The 16121-nt window shown below is 46.4% G+C and overlaps 1 protein-coding gene across 1 annotated transcript in view; it reads right to left on the bottom strand.

The window, feature by feature from the left end:
• The window catches only part of LOC311228197 (uncharacterized protein), a 465049-nt gene that overhangs the window by 232086 nt on the left and 216842 nt on the right, over positions 1-16121 (bottom strand). The window contains exon 15 of the mRNA XM_084314108.1: positions 2207-2380. Coding sequence (XP_084170234.1) covers positions 2207-2380 — 174 coding nt within the window. The remainder of the gene's footprint in view (positions 1-2206; positions 2381-16121) is intronic.

Raw genomic sequence — 16121 nt, 5'->3', positions numbered from 1 at the left:
AACATTGCATTGGTTAGTGTAGTGAAGAAATCTTCTTCGTACAAACTGTCTGCTGTTCTCTATGGCTCTGCCGCTGATCAGGATTAGCTTGTTAGCTTACGCTAACATAACGTTCATTTCGGGCGATGTGGGCATAAAGGAATGGCGACGATGCAATGCATGTTAGATGCATTTGACCCGTTGTGAGAAGAAGAAAAAACCACAGACTTATTTCGGCTCGCAAAATAGGCGCACTGCTGTGTAGCTCTGCTCTCAGGGAACAAACTTAACTTTTTGACTTACCAGCCATTTGGCTGGTAGATTTTAAAAACTACCAGCCAGGCAGATTTTTTACCAGCCATTGGCGGTTGGCTGGTACTTATTTTGTTCCCTGCCAGTAACGTTAGTCTTTCCATATACCGGTAGCTCATGCTAGCTAACCTAGCTCACGGTAACGTCGTCATTGCACAATTGCACGTCGCATGCACAATTAATGACATGTTGTGGACAGCCATATCGGCGACAATGTTTAGCTTTTAGTGCCAAATGATAAGAGTCTGAGGCGGAGTCTCAAAAGAGAATGTTGAATATTTATTGTGCAAAAATCACAACAACAGAGCCTCTGCTACTAAACGGAGCCTTCTTGTGGAAGCAAGTGCAGCAACGAATAATGTCTGTGTGGAACTAATGTGCCAACAACCTTTCCGTGGGTGAACTCATTGAGATAGTTTTCAATTACTGATACTAATACTAATCTATACAATCACCTGTTGTTGAATAAATACCATTACGTTATAGTTATTACTAAAAAATAGTATATATAAAACAGTAGCTGTATTTAAAAAAAAATAAAAAAAATATAATTTATATAATATTTTTGTAATTTTTTAATGTATGCACTGGTATCGGATAAGTATCGGTATCGGCCGATACCCAAAGCTTAGGTATCGGAATCGGATCGGAAAGGAAAAAATGGTATCGGAACATCTCTAACTACCACCCCTGCAGGTCTTATATAACAAGAGGTGCAAATCCAGAGCGTGCAGAATAATGAAAGACCCTCACCACCCCAACAACAGCCTGTTCAAGCTGCTGCAGTCAGGCAAACGCCTGCGAACACCAGCAACTAGGACAGAGAGACTTCGGCTCAGCTTCTTCCCCCAGGCCATCAGAGTCTTGAACACTGAACTCTCCACACACAAGCACACACACAACACACACTGTATACGCTCACACACTAGCAGTCACTTTAACATGAACACACACACACACACACGCATGCTGCTGCACACGCTCACACTCATGGTCACTTTACACAATGAAAGGATTTTTTTTTGGGAATTCTAAGCTTCGGGCCGAGATTCGATTTTAATTCGAAGCTTCGAGAGAGAATTTTTTTTTATATATATGTTGTGGGACTTGTACAGCACTTTGTTCAACTTTGTCAGTGCTGTAAAGTTTAAACCTTTTTAAATCTTAGACAAACAAAACACTTTGCTTTCATGAAATATTGTAAGCCGTCATTTGAGGCTTCATAAAAGCAGCACAATGAACACAAATCTGTAAGTGCAGAGTCCGACCTCATCTTAAATAACAAACAGCATTGCTTGTTGTAGTTAACAAAGAGAGGCAGAGTTGATTTTGCACACAAAAATTATATATATTTTTTTTAATAATCGAATTTTATTTTCATATTCGAATCCCATGCCCATCGAACGAAGCTTCGAAGAATTTAAGACAGCCCAAAGGTCACTTTAAAAACAAGAACGGGAGTGGTTCTTGTATAGTAAACAGATGGATAGCAAGCTAGCATAAGGACACATAGTATAACTGTAGATGTATAGTATAGCATTGTATAATAGTGTACATAAGACCCAGTGCCTCATCCGTAGCTAACAGTGTATTGCACTATCACAGGACCTAGCATGTCTTACCATGCTTTTGTAAAACTCATGTACATATACCTGATATGTCTTTATTCTTATTACTTGTATTATTGCACAAATGTCGCATTCTCATCCTATTGGATTCATATTATTGTATTATTGCACAATCGTTGCGGGCAAGACCCCCCGCATTTCACTGTATACTTGTATGCCGTGACAAATAAAACTCTTGACTTGACTTGAATATGACGAGGAAGAACACAGACCAGAGAGAACAGAATAAATCTTCCATATAATATAATCATATAAGATCAACATGGAATAAAACAGTTTAAACGGACCTGAGAGTCTGCAGTCTACAGTGTGGACTCCTCAGTCCAGCAGAGAGCAGCTTCACTCCTGAATCCTGCAGGTCGTTGTTACTCAGGTCCAGCTCTCTCAGGCTGGAGGACTTGGAGCTGAAAACTGAGGCCAGAGCTTCACAGCATCTCTCTGAGAGGCTACAGTCACCAAGTCTGGATATGCAATAGAGATACAATTAATTATATTGAAAAGTGGTATATTATTTCTTAATATATAATAATAAAAAGCATTAAGAGAATACAATGTATTAAGATATAAATGTACCCACAGAGATATATTAGAGGCTTTGACCACTGGCAGTAGCCTGACAGCCTACACACACATATATAATATATATATATATATATATATTATATATACACACATATCAGGGCTCGAAATTGAGACAGTTTTGGGTACATAGTGTCCCGAAATTGAATCTGTGCGACCTCAAAATATAATTGGGAGCATTTGTGCGAGTGCAAATAATTCTTCTGGTGCGACCTCCTCCCCCCATCACCGAACGTCCCTTTCTCTGTACATTCGCTAGTTTCTACACTCAGTATGCGCCTTGTGAGTTGACAGTGACCATTCTAACAAAGCCTTCAATCACTCCCTTTCGTGGCACTCCACAGAGACAGAGAGCTAACGCGTTAACTAGGCTAATTAGCATTAGCCCTTCGCCGAGTGGTTTGCCCGGAAAGTAACGTTAGCTACAGCTTCGTTAGCTACATATCTAGTAGGGCTGGGTGATTAATCGATAATTCGAATGAATGATTTGGGACGATTTTGAAAAACTAAAATCGATTAAAAATGTTTTTTTTATTTTTTTTAAGAGTCACCTTTTATTTTAGAAAAAGTGATGTTTGGTGAAAGTTAGATTTGCACTTTATTAATCCCAATAGGGAAATTCATTCTTGTTTGATGATCAAGAGGCACCTTTTATTTGTTTTAAGTGAAGTTTGGTGAAAAAGCAGGTTATTGCAGTATTAATCCAAATAGGGACATTCATCTTTGTTTGATCAAGAGTAACCTTTTATATTATATATATTATTATAAAAATATTTTTAAGTGAAGATTGGTGAAAGTTAGGTTTGCACTTCAATCCCAATAGGGACATTCATCTTGGTTTTTTTGTGTCAAATAAATTTTTTTTTCCCTTTTAGCTCTCAAGAGAAAGAAATCGATTCAAATCGTAAATCGGATTTAAAAGAAATAATCAGGGATTTTATTTTTAGGCCATATCGCCCAGCCCTAATATCTAGTAAGCTATACAAAAATAAAATTTAATGTGACTGATCTAGTGAGCTAGAATCGGAATATTCCACCCATAAATAGCCAATGTCAAGTATAAATAACGTAATGTTTTGACGTTAGCCAGCTAGCTAGTAGTACGGTGATATGTTTCCAATTGATTTCGGTGGAATAACATTAGCGAGATTGGCCTACGTTCCGTTACATATTCATAATCATGAAAGTGTAGTGCCAAAGGATAATATAGGATAGACAACGCTAAACATGTATTTTTTAGACTTATATCTAGAGGGCTCATTTGCCTCTTTCGAAGATCTCCAAGCTAAGTTTAACTTACCCCATTCTCACCTATTCCGCTATCTTCAGGCCCGTGACTACGCTCGTACCCATCTTGTACCTTTTCCTCAGTCACCAACAGGTTCAGTGGTGAACAAAATACTCTCTCTTCCCAAGGCACAAGGCGGGATCTCTACCCTATACGATCTCATATCTTCACTGGAAGTGTTCTCACTTGCAGGGGTTAGAGGTAAATGGGAAGCGGAGCTTGAGCTCGACCTGGCTGATGGACAGTGGGACGAGGCAGTCTTTAGGGTCAATAACACATCATCGTGTGCTCGTCTAAGTTTAATTCAGTTTAAGATCTTGCACAGGGTTCACTTTACAAAAGCTAGACTTAACCTAATTTCCAGACACACCCGATATCTGTGACAGGTGTGGCCTGTCACCAGCCAATCACACCTGTTACAAAGGGTCAGATTAAACCGAATATATATATTTATTACTTGAGATATATTGTATAATATTTGTATATCGTCTGATATCCCTTGTATATTCTTTGTACATATACACGGAATATCCCTAGGTACAGGCCAGACCATAATATTCGTTCTCCTATTGGACAGCGACCCCCTAGGCGCCACTGCCATACCCCCAATGTCTAGTTCAAAGTCACCGCTAAGACATGTCTCAACATGCCCAGGTTTGCGCAGTAATACGAGACAGAAATGAGGTTGGCACTAGATTATTCACCTTACGTATAAATACGGCGCAGGTGGATACAGATGCACTTAGTAACTAAAAGCTGAAGCCTTCACCACGATACAACGTGCTGTGAAGTGGGCCCGTTTTGCCCCTAAATAGAGCCGTGAGACCGCGTGCGAATTGATAGCTAAAGTGTCAGAGTTTAACGCTGTATCGTCGAGTTCGACTTATTCTATTATCAAGTAATAGTCTATTATGTATAGTGTATCGTGCGGCTACCGTTCTACAGTGACCAGCATTACCAACGTTTCATCGTCCCGAGCTAGTGTGCTTATCCAGGCTGGGCGGCCTAACCTTGTGCCGCCATCCGAGGAGCCCTAGACGAGAACCGTGTGGATATGTACACTGGATAACCTACACCGACGAATGCAGAGCCCTTTTCGGCTGGATTATATTGCTTTGGTCCTGTGGCTGCTGGAGCAGAGAACCGTCTACCCCCACTACCGTGTGGGATCTACCCTGTGAGGAGCCCCGTCGAGCCCGCCTCTAGGACTCAGAGGCTGGCTAGCTTTCATCCATGCTGCAGTGCATACCGGAGTATAGCTGTTGCTTTGTCTAAGGACCAAGGGATTATTGCACCGTCTCCTGTACCTGGAGTCTCTTTATTCCTCGTTGATCCAGACTTTTGCTCCCGACAATTCCTCTCCCCTGCTGGCTTACAACCGGAGGGAACCCCCCTAGTATCTCCAGCTGACCTACGAGTGTACCTTATATAATTCTTATGCTACAGGTGGTATTAATTATCCCCATCGTAATATGCTCATGGACTTACGCTCTTGACCTATTCATGCACATTCTTCGCCTTACAAGCGCGACTATAATTCTCAATACTGTAATATAATATTGATGCTCTTCTAATAAATATTCCAAACAGGACTTTCTTTGTTAAGCCGTGTTATTGTGTGGGTGTTCATCACATATACCTGTGTACTGTATGGCCAGTAGTAAAGTACATAACTCAGTAGTGGTTTAATATAGGGATGCCCCGATCATGTTTTTTGCCACCGATACCGATCACCGATAGTCGTGAGCCATATCGGCCGATACCGATCCGATACCGATCGTTTTTGATTAAAAAGATTTATTTTTTTATAAAATATATATATTATATAATTAGACTTGTACTTGTATTATCTGCGAGACATCGCCACCACGCAACAAGTCAAAATGCTCGCTATATGCAAACAGCTCCACTGTGTGTACTCTAGTAGCCTCGACCAGCTCCAAAAAGGATTCTCCAGCGCTGCAGCGGGACCCTATTGGTAACGTTATGCTTTGGTCATTTCACATTCAGCAAGCCCTCAGCTCGAATATGCATTCAATCAATGTTATAAGACATTGATATCAGGAGCTATCTGTAGCTACTGCTAGCCGGCTAGATGACGTTAAGACAACTATTTAGTTCAATCGGACATTTCGTTTTGAACAGTGAACTAACGTCAGCTAACGCAAGCTAACGCAAGCTAACGGAGATATCAACATGGATATACTAGACTTCCTGGGGCATTTGTTGATATCCGGAGCTATCAGTAGCTAGCCGGCTAAATACCGTTAGACAATGCCTACTAAAAGTGAATAGTTGACTGGGTAATTTTGTTTAAACAGTAACGATAGCTAGGTAGCTAACGTTAGCTCAGGTCGAATGCACTATCTAGACTCAGCAGAGGAGGTCCGCCTCCTCTGTGTTTACAAACTCTACACGGGTACGGGCGGGGCTAGGGAGGAGGAGCAGTTTGCAGGTCCTGTGCGTCTGAGACAAGCGAGTGAGATATCCACTTGATCAGTTTCCGCGATCGGCGAATATGACTAATTATCGGAATTCCCCGATCGCATATTTATACTGATTATCGGCCGATAACGATCGGTGGCCGATCGATCGGGGCATCTGATACCATACTTATCAATACAGTCAGGGAATTGTACCCCTCAGTTACAATTGGTCCTTCGAGCCGGAGGTAATTAGTGTAATATTTAATATAATATTAATATTGACATGGCCAGCGATGAACACTCCACAAACGGCTCTCCTAAGCTAGAACGCCCGCAGCGCAGACGGCAGCCACCTCCTTACCTAGAGGACTACGCTGCCAGTCTACTACCTAGCTTTATACAGACGTTAAACGCGGAAAAAGCGGATAGTAAAAGTATGTCAAACCCTACCGACCAGGCGACCCTGCCAGTAGAGACCCTAGTGGGTTCTAACGTAACTGACCAAGCTCACGGGGGGGACCAGGAGGGACATGACATGACTTTACCCCCCGACAACGTCAACGGGACAGTCCCCGGAGAGCTCCAGGATAAAGAAAGCGCTCCAGGGACGGAACCCGACCCACTACCAGAAGAGACGCGCACCCAGGAGATGGACCTCCTCGGAGCGCGACAGGAGAACGGATCTCCAACGAGCACTGTCAGAAGCCGATCACCTCCATCAGTGTCTTCCCCCAGCGAGGCGGACAAGATGCTGGCGCAGGCATTTATCGCCACCCTGGCAGCCTCCACTGAACGCGATCGACTCCAAGCACAGACGCTTAGCGAGCGCGAACATTCTTCCATGGAACAAGAGCGCCTCCGAGCGCAACACCAAAGTGAGCGCGAACACTCTACCATGGAAAGAGACCGCCTGCAGGCTCAACAACTGAGTGAGCGCGAACAATCTGCAGACCAAAGAGAACGCTTTCACGCGCAACTCCAAGCGCAAGCCCTTAGTGAACGCGAACACTCTGCGACCCAGCGAGAGCGCTTCCAGGCGCAGCAAAGGAGTGAAGACGACCGCATACGCCTGGAGACCAGACGCCTCCAGACGGAAGAGAATATTGAAAGAGACCGCGCCGATGCCCAGCGCGCCGCCGCCGATGCACAGCGCGAAGCCGCCAATGCACAGCGCGACGCAGCCCAAGCCCAGCGCGAAGCAGAGCGCGACCTCCCTCACATCAAGCGCGAAGCCGAGCGCGACCGATTACAAGCGCAGATAATGGAGCAACTGATTGCCAGGGCGACTCCCCCTCCCTCCGCACGGAGCTCCAGGGCCTCGTCAAGACAAGGGTCTAGGGCACCTTCCCCTACCCGATCAAGCGACCCGGAGCCCGGCCAGCAGAAAAAGCCTATAGACGTCTCCAAACCCCCTCCCCGACCGGTCCATGCGAGACCCAGCAACAGGGAAGAACCGGCCTACGCCGCCGAGAGACTGAATAGACGATTGCAAGATCTAGAAGACCTAGCAGAGGAAGAAGAAGAGGAAGAGGAGGAAAGTCAAGCCCACCAGCAGCATCGTACTCATCGTACCAGGAGGTCCAGTACAGCCCAGACTTTACCCCCGAGGCCCTGCGTTACAGACCCCCGACTCAACTCAAGGGTGAGTTTGACGCACCGCCAGCCCCGAGGAACAGCACCTGGGTACCCGGGCTTTGGTACCCACCAGGTACCAGCCCACAACAACACGTACGGGGAGACTCGCCCAGGAGGCCTCTCCCCCAACGCTCACCGATGTGCCAGCCATCCATGGCATCGTACCTTGGCACACCGACGTTCCCGGATTTCACACACGAGGACAGAGCACAGTACACAGAACTACGAATGTGCTTAGAGACTATGATGTCCGATGTCCCCGATGAGACGTACAAGTATGCTATCCTCCTCAAGCACCTGAAGGTGCCCAGAGCGCATAATATAGCGCTGACATATTCCAACTCAAGTACCCCATACACCGCGGCTCTAGTAGCCCTCGACCAACGTTATGGACGCATATGGGACTACGTAATACAAGAGATAAGGAATATTGACCGTCTACCCCCAGCCACAGACAATCGCTCATTGGATGACCTCTCTATCAAGGTACAATCCCTGGTAGGGATGCTGGGGGCACAAAAGGAAAAGGGTAGGCACAAACTGTACGCGAACTCTAATGTTGAAAGGATATTAGAGAAGCTTCCTCCCGCCCGACAAGAGCGCTTCAGGCGGCAAAGAGACCACCGTGATCCCAACGGTCCCGAGCCATCCCTCCTAGACCTGGCCGACTTCCTCGCGAGAGAAGTCAGCAGCCTACGACTGGATACGTTCGTGCGGAGTGGACCAAGCCCCAGAGAGGGACCTCGGAGATCAAACGATAACCGCAGGCTGGTGACCGTCATGCACCAAGCCGAATCAGTACCACGTAACAAGAACCACAGCACCCCCTCGACGAAAGAGAAGTGGAAGATTGTATGCCAGTACTGCGAGAAAGAACACTGGCTGTCACACTGTGACACGTTCAAGAAGATGACCGCCGACGAGGTGAGTCAATGGATAAAGTCCAACCGCCGCTGTTACCGCTGTGCGCGCAGCCACATGGCAGCCGAGTGCCGCTTGAAGAAGAGGTGCAGTCGGTGTGACGGAGCCCACTTGGACGTCTTACATGACAGTAACAGAAAGAAACCCGCACCCTCAAGCAGCACCAAAGCAAGCGTCATGTATATTGACCCCGCCAGCAGCGGGGGCGCCCGGGTGCTCTTGAAGGTGGTCCGAGTGACATTAAGCTACGAGGACAAAGTCATGGACACCTACGCCGTCCTTGACGACGGGTCAGAAAAGACTCTCCTCCTCGCATCCGCTGCGGCCCAGCTGGGTCTGCGGGGGAGCGAAAAAACGATGACGATTCGGACTATAAGAAGAGACCTGAAGACAATCAAGGGTGAGAACGTCTCCTTCACTATCGCAGCAAGCGGGCAGCCAGAGAGACGGTATAGGATCACTAACGCTTTCACCAGCCAAGACATAGGCCTGTCGCGGTACACCTACCCCATCGCCAAGCTGATGGACAAATACGTGCACCTGCGTCAACTACCTATACCGCTCATAGACGGCGCCACCCCGACCCTGCTCATAGGATCCGACCACGCACACCTCATCGTCCCGACGGACCGGGTCCACATTGGGCCCAGAGGCTGTCCAGCAGCAGTCGAGACCCGCCTAGGATGGACACTACAAGGCCCCCTCTCCAGGTCTCCCAACCGAACAGCAGCCACTCGCTGCCTCCACTCCAGAGTGACAGAAGAAGACACCACCCTCTTACAGCACGTCGAGAGGCTATGGACACTAGAGACAATGCCCTTTAAGAACGAAAAGAAACACATTCGTTCCAAGGAAGACATTTATGCCATAGCCCTCCTCGAGCAGGGGACAAAGAGAGTCAAAGTCAACGGAGTGATGAGATAAAAAACTCCACTCCTGAGGCGAGAGGGTATGCCTACCTTCCACGCCTCAAAAGAAGCGACGGAGCGATATCTACTGAACACCGAGCGGCGCCTAGCCAGAGACCCCGCTCAAGCCACTGTGTACCGCGCTGAGATTGACAAGCTAATCACAGCGGGACACAAAGAAAACTGACTGGCGGCGTCGTGCTCTGCTCCGCGCCTCCCTGATCAAAGGCGGCTTTGATCTCCGGCAGTGGGCCAGCAGCGACCCTCAAGTACTGCGCAGCCTCTCCCCAGAGGACAAGGCAGCAAGCAGCGAGACCTGGATGGCGACCATCCCAGGTGAAGCCCAAGAAATGACATTAGGACTAGTCTGGCGCTTCAAAACAGACTCGCTCCATTATAGACACACACCCCTGACCAAGGAGCAGGGAAGGTCGATTTCACTACCGACCACAAGACGGAGTGTATACAGAACACTCGCCAGACAATATGACCCGTTGGGATGTATTCTACCTTACACCACCAGGGCAAAGATGATTGTACGAGCGCTATGGGACAAGGACCAGGGCTGGGACGACCCCATACCCGACCACCTTGCTTCCACATGGAGAGAGTGGGAAACAGAACTCAGCTCGCTCCCAGGTGTCAACATACGCCGCAGCTACTTCCCACCCACAGTGCGGCTGGAGACGTGTCAGATGGACCTGCACGTCTTCAGCGACGCCTCCGAAGTAGCCTACGGTTCGGTGGCCTACTTGCGGGCCCGAGAGGAGGGAGGAGAAATACATACCGCCTTCATCCTGGCTCGTTCAAGAATAGCCCCCCGCAAGCAACAATCGATCCCGCGTCTAGAGCTCTGCGCAGCCCTAGTAGGAGCGCAACTCGCCACGTTAATCCAACGTGAACTCACCATCCCGGTGCAAAGAACAATCCTGTGGTCAGACTCCATGACCGTACTCACATGGATCCAGTCCGATTCGTGTAGATACAAGGTCTTCGTGGGAGTCAGAATCACAGAGATCCAAGATTTAACAGAAGCAGCATGCTGGAGGTACGTGGACACAAAACAGAACCCAGCAGACGTCATCACACAGGGAATGTCCCTGGATGACCTCACACGTCACAATCTCTATAGTGACGGTCCCGAGTTCCTCAAGCTCCCGGAAGAAGAGTGGCCTACACCCACCCCACGGGAGGCTAGTCAAGAGGAGGCAGAGATGAAGAAATCTATGTTCTGTGGGTTGACGCACACACCAGTCCCCACAGATCCCAACATAGACGACTGCCCTACCCTTGAGAGTGCGCAGTTAAAGACATTCCTGTGGCACCACCCTGAGGTTCCCTCCACTACTGACATTAATGCAGCTAACTACGAAGAAGCAGAACTCCTTCTGCTACAGCGAGCCCAAAGAGACTCGTTCCCCGACGAGCTAGACTGTCTGCAGGGATCAAAGCCAGTCCCGTCAGACAGCAGACTGCTCCACTTGGCCCCTGAGAGCGACGCCCATAATCTCATCAGAGTGGGTGGTCGTCTGAGAAGGGCCCCAGACTTAACGGATGACGTCAAGTTCCCGATAGTCCTCAACAGCCGACACAAGGTCACAGAGCTCATCATAAAGAAATACGACGAGGACGTGCACCACGCCGGGGCAGAGAGAGTCTTCGCTGAGATCAGACGTCGCTATTGGATACTGCAAGGAAGAGAAGCAGTACGACGCTTCCAGCGGACCTGTCTAGACTGTCGCAAGTGGCGAGCACAGCCCAGTATACCCCGGATGGCTGACCTACCCCCCTGTCGCCTCCGACTCGGCGACAAGCCCTTTCACTCCACCGGTATGGACTGTTTCGGCCCGCTGTATGTGAAGAAAGGAAGAGGGACGGAGAAGCGGTGGGGTATTGTATTCAAATGCATGACCACCCGAGCGATACACATAGAACTCCTTCCAACCATGAGTACGGACTCATTCCTTATGGCCTTCCGGAGATTCACAGCGCGGAAAGGAAAACCGTCTATATTATTGTCTGATCACGGGACAAACTTCAAAGGCGGAGAAAGAGAGCTGAGAGAGAGCTTCCAAGCTATGGGCCCAGAACTTAAGACCCACCTCGCTCCCTCTCAGATTGATTTCCAGTTTAACCCCCCGAATGCCCCTCACTTCGGGGGAACTTGGGAACGAGAAGTACGTTCAATAAAGACAGCCCTGTACGCCGTGCTTGGGGCCCAGACCGTGGCGGAAGAAGTCCTCACGGAGATCGAGGGAGTATTGAACTCAAAGCCCCTCGGTTACGTCTCAAGTGATGTAGCAGATGTCGACCCAGTCACCTCCAACACTCTCTTGATGGGGCGGCTGGACCCCGCGCTCCCACAGACAGTGTACAGACCTGAGGAAGCGAACGGCCGAAGAATGTGGAGGTACAGTCAAGTATTGGCTGACAAGTTTTGGAACAGTTTCCTCCTCCACTATCTACCGTCTCTACAGACCCGCCAGAAATGGGTAAAAGAAAGAGACAACTTGACGGAGGGCACAGTCGTCATGATTATCGACCAGTCACTACCCCGAGCTATGTGGCCGGCCGGCCGCGTAAGCAAAGTGATCACTGGTGCCAACGGAAAGGTCAGAGCGGCAGAAGTACTCGTCCGGGGGCGGACATACACCCGACCCGTGGCAAGGCTGATAGAGTTGCCAAGGCTCCCCGACCCTCTTAATGACGACCATGACCCCCTGACTTTGTGAATTGCCCTACTCCTCACAACGGACATTGAGTAGTGGACAAGGCGGTTAATCTGTCTCTGCTTATCTAATTAGGTGCGGACTAATTAGGAGGCGGCTGTTACAAAGGGTCAGATTAAACCGAATATATATATTTATTACTTGAGATATATTGTATAATATTTGTATATCGTCTGATATCCCTTGTATATTCTTTGTACATATACACGGAATATCCCTTTACCTAGGTACAGGCCAGACCATAATATTCGACAGCGACCCCCTAGGCGCCAGTGCCATACCCCCAATGTCTAGTTCAAAGTCACCGCTAAGACATGTCTCAACATGCCCAGGTTTGCGCAGTAATACGAGACAGAAATGAGGTTGGCACTAGATTATTCACCTTACGTATAAATACGGCGCAGGTGGATACAGATGCACTTAGTAACTAAAAGCTGAAGCCTTCACCACGATACAACGTGCTGTGAAGTGGGCCCGTTTTGCCCCTAAATAGAGCCTTGAGACCGCGTGCGAATTGATAGCTAAAGTGTCAGAGTTTAACGCTGTATCGTCGAGTTCGACTTATTCTATTATCAAGTAATAGTCTATTATGTATAGTGTATCGTGCGGCTACCGTTCTACAGTGACCAGCATTACCAACGTTTCATCGTCCCGAGCTAGTGTGCTTATCCAGGCTGGGCGGCCTAACCTTGTGCCGCCATCCGAGGAGCCCTAGACGAGAACCGTGTGGATATGTACACTGGATAACCTACACCGACGAATGCAGAGCCCTTTTCGGCTGGATTATATTGCTTTGGTCCTGTGGCTGCTGGAGCAGAGAACCGTCTACCCCCACTACCGTGTGGGATCTACCCTGTGAGGAGCCCCGTCTAGGACTCAGAGGCTGGCTAGCTTTCATCCATGCTGCAGTGCATACCGGAGTATAGCTGTTGCTTTGTCTAAGGACCAAGGGATTATTGCACCGTCTCCTGTACCTGGAGTCTCTTTATTCCTCGTTGATCCAGACTTTTGCTCCCGACAATTCCTCTCCCCTGCTGGCTTACAACCGGAGGGAACCCCCCTAGTATCTCCAGCTGACCTACGAGTGTACCTTATATAATTCTTATGCTACAGGTGGTATTAATTATCCCCATCGTAATATGCTCATGGACTTACGCTCTTGACCTATTCATGCACATTCTTCGCCTTACAAGCGCGACTCTAATTCTCAATACTGTAATATAATATTGATGCTCTTCTAATAAATATTCCAAACAGGACTTTCTTTGTTAAGCCGTGTTATTGTGTGGGTGTTCATCACATATACCTGTGTACTGTATGGCCAGTAGTAAAGTACATAACTCAGTAGTGGTTTAATGATACCATACTTATCAATACAGTCAGGGAATTGTACCCCTCAGTTACAACACCCATATGTTCTTCTCCTGCCCCAAGCTGGCTGAGTTCTGGTCTTGTTTTTTCGATACGCTAGGCCAGTGGTTCCCAAAGTCGGGGTCGCGACCCAAAGGTGGGCCGCGAGCAGCCACGGGTGGGCCGCGAGATGATTTTAAAAAAAATTAAAAAAAATTAAAAAAAATATTTTTTTTATTTTTATTTTTTTGTTTTTTTTTATTTTTTATTTTTTGTCAGGCCACTGAACTTAGAAGCAGGCCATGACAGTGTTTCTAGTTGTATTCTAAAATTCTATTCTATTGTATTCTAAAATGTGACTATATGGTTTTATATTAACTTAATAAATAAACAAAAACGAAAAATCTACTTATTTCAACGAACATTTCAAACTAAATAACAGATTATGCACATAAAACGCTGAAAACAACCAAAGCAACAATAGTATTTTAATGAGGCTATTATTATTATCATTATTATTTTGCAACAAGTTAGCCCTCTCATAAATAGCACATATAAATGAATAACTAACTTGAACTAACTTAATAGGATTGAAGTGATATTTGGCTTAAAAAATCGGTCGCCTGGCAAAAAAAAAAAAAAAAAAAAGCCTGACGATGTGCATTGGGCCGCGGCTCTCTGACGCCTTATTTTCTGGGCCCTGGCCTGAAAAGTTTGGGAACCCCTGCGCTAGGCAAAGCCCTAAACATCAACCTAGAGCCATGCCCCTTGGTAGCCATCTTTGGGGTGCACCTTACACCTGCTGGTTTCTCCAGGAAGGAACTAGATGTCATAGCTTTCGCTTCACTCATAGCCCGTAGACTTATCCTCCTGCAGTGGAAAAGCCCAAGCTCACCGTCCACCTCCTCCTGGCTCAAGGACTTGATGTCATATCTTTCATCGGAAAAGGTAAAGTACTCTCTAAGAGGCTCAATTGCCAATTTTTATGACAGATGGCAACCTCTAATCACATTCACAAACACTCTCACATCCCTTGCCCCCGACTGATCCTAAAGAAATACTGATCCTAAAGAAATATTTCTTCTCTGAGGTGAGCACCTTAGATACCCTGTTGTAAACTCCGCCCCACTGTATATTCTATCCTGGTTATTTATTATTATCATCACCATTATTATTTTTAATTTCACTTATTATCATTATATATATTTTTTGCTTTCTTTTTGTCTGTTTTCGACTTTGTTTAGTTCTTGTCTTTATTGTTTTTCGTCGTCCCTGTTCAATTTCAGTCCTGTCCGTGTCTCGTCATGTCTCATAAAAGAAAAAAAAGAAACATGGTGATATGTTATACATTGATAACTAACTTTTGCTTCTCTGTACCACCTATGTTTCACCAATAAAATATATATATATATATATATATATATATATATATATATATATATATATATATATATAAAAAAAAAAAAACATGTATTAACACTTTGGTCGCCAGGCTTATATTCTTAATATACCATCCTCCGCCAGCTCTATTTGTCTATGGGGATGTTTACCTTCTTTGCAGGGCTATAACTTTTTAAATTGTATTGCTAAATTGACATTACTATGGCCCATTCAACGTCTAGTATCTATTGTTCAGGGTGTAGCAACGTTATACTTTTTCATTCACATATTCATACTAAAATACGGTCTAAAGTATAAGTATGTTTTTATCGTTTTCTGCAGCTTTCTCCAGAACGTGATTTATAGCCCCAAATGCATTATATTGATGATCAGATACAGTTTGATAGCGATCTGCGAGAGATAAAAAATGTATAATGGACGTGCTTCTAGAAGTTACTACTGATCATCTGATGTTGACCGGATGGGGGGGAGGTCGTTTATAATTCCGTGGCCAACGTTCGATGATTCATCTAGTGTGGGTGATATGATCATTAGAGCAGTTAGTATCGAACACGTTAAAAAATAACGCTGAATCTTACCGTAGCTTCCTCATAGCGTTGGGCGATGAGCGTGGAACAGAAATATTCCTATTATGGGATGTAGCAATATGCGATCCATTTCCAGGTTGTATAATAGTATATACGTCCAAATCATGTTGTTTATCGAGTTATTGGTAACGGATTGTTATCCGTTGTGTCTAGCTCGAGTCCTGGGACTATTACCGAGTGATCGTACCGAATTGAAATGAGCACCAGCTTCCATTTCCTGAACCGTTGGAGAGTTGAGAGGGGATTGTGGCAATTCCAGGTGTAGGGGTGGCAGAATAAACAACACACAGACAGGTTGCAGTTCCCAAAATCATACTCTTTATTTTCTTAGTCAAATAATAACGGTTTGCTGTCGGCCGGGCGGCGTCTCCGCTCTGT

Source organism: Notolepis coatsorum, assembly GCF_963971535.1.
Source record: "Notolepis coatsorum genome assembly, chromosome: 5".
NCBI classification, from domain to species: domain Eukaryota; kingdom Metazoa; phylum Chordata; class Actinopteri; order Aulopiformes; family Paralepididae; genus Notolepis; species Notolepis coatsorum.
The sequence above is the reverse complement of the archived record's forward strand: the minus strand, read 5'-3'. Positions and strand labels throughout refer to the sequence as shown.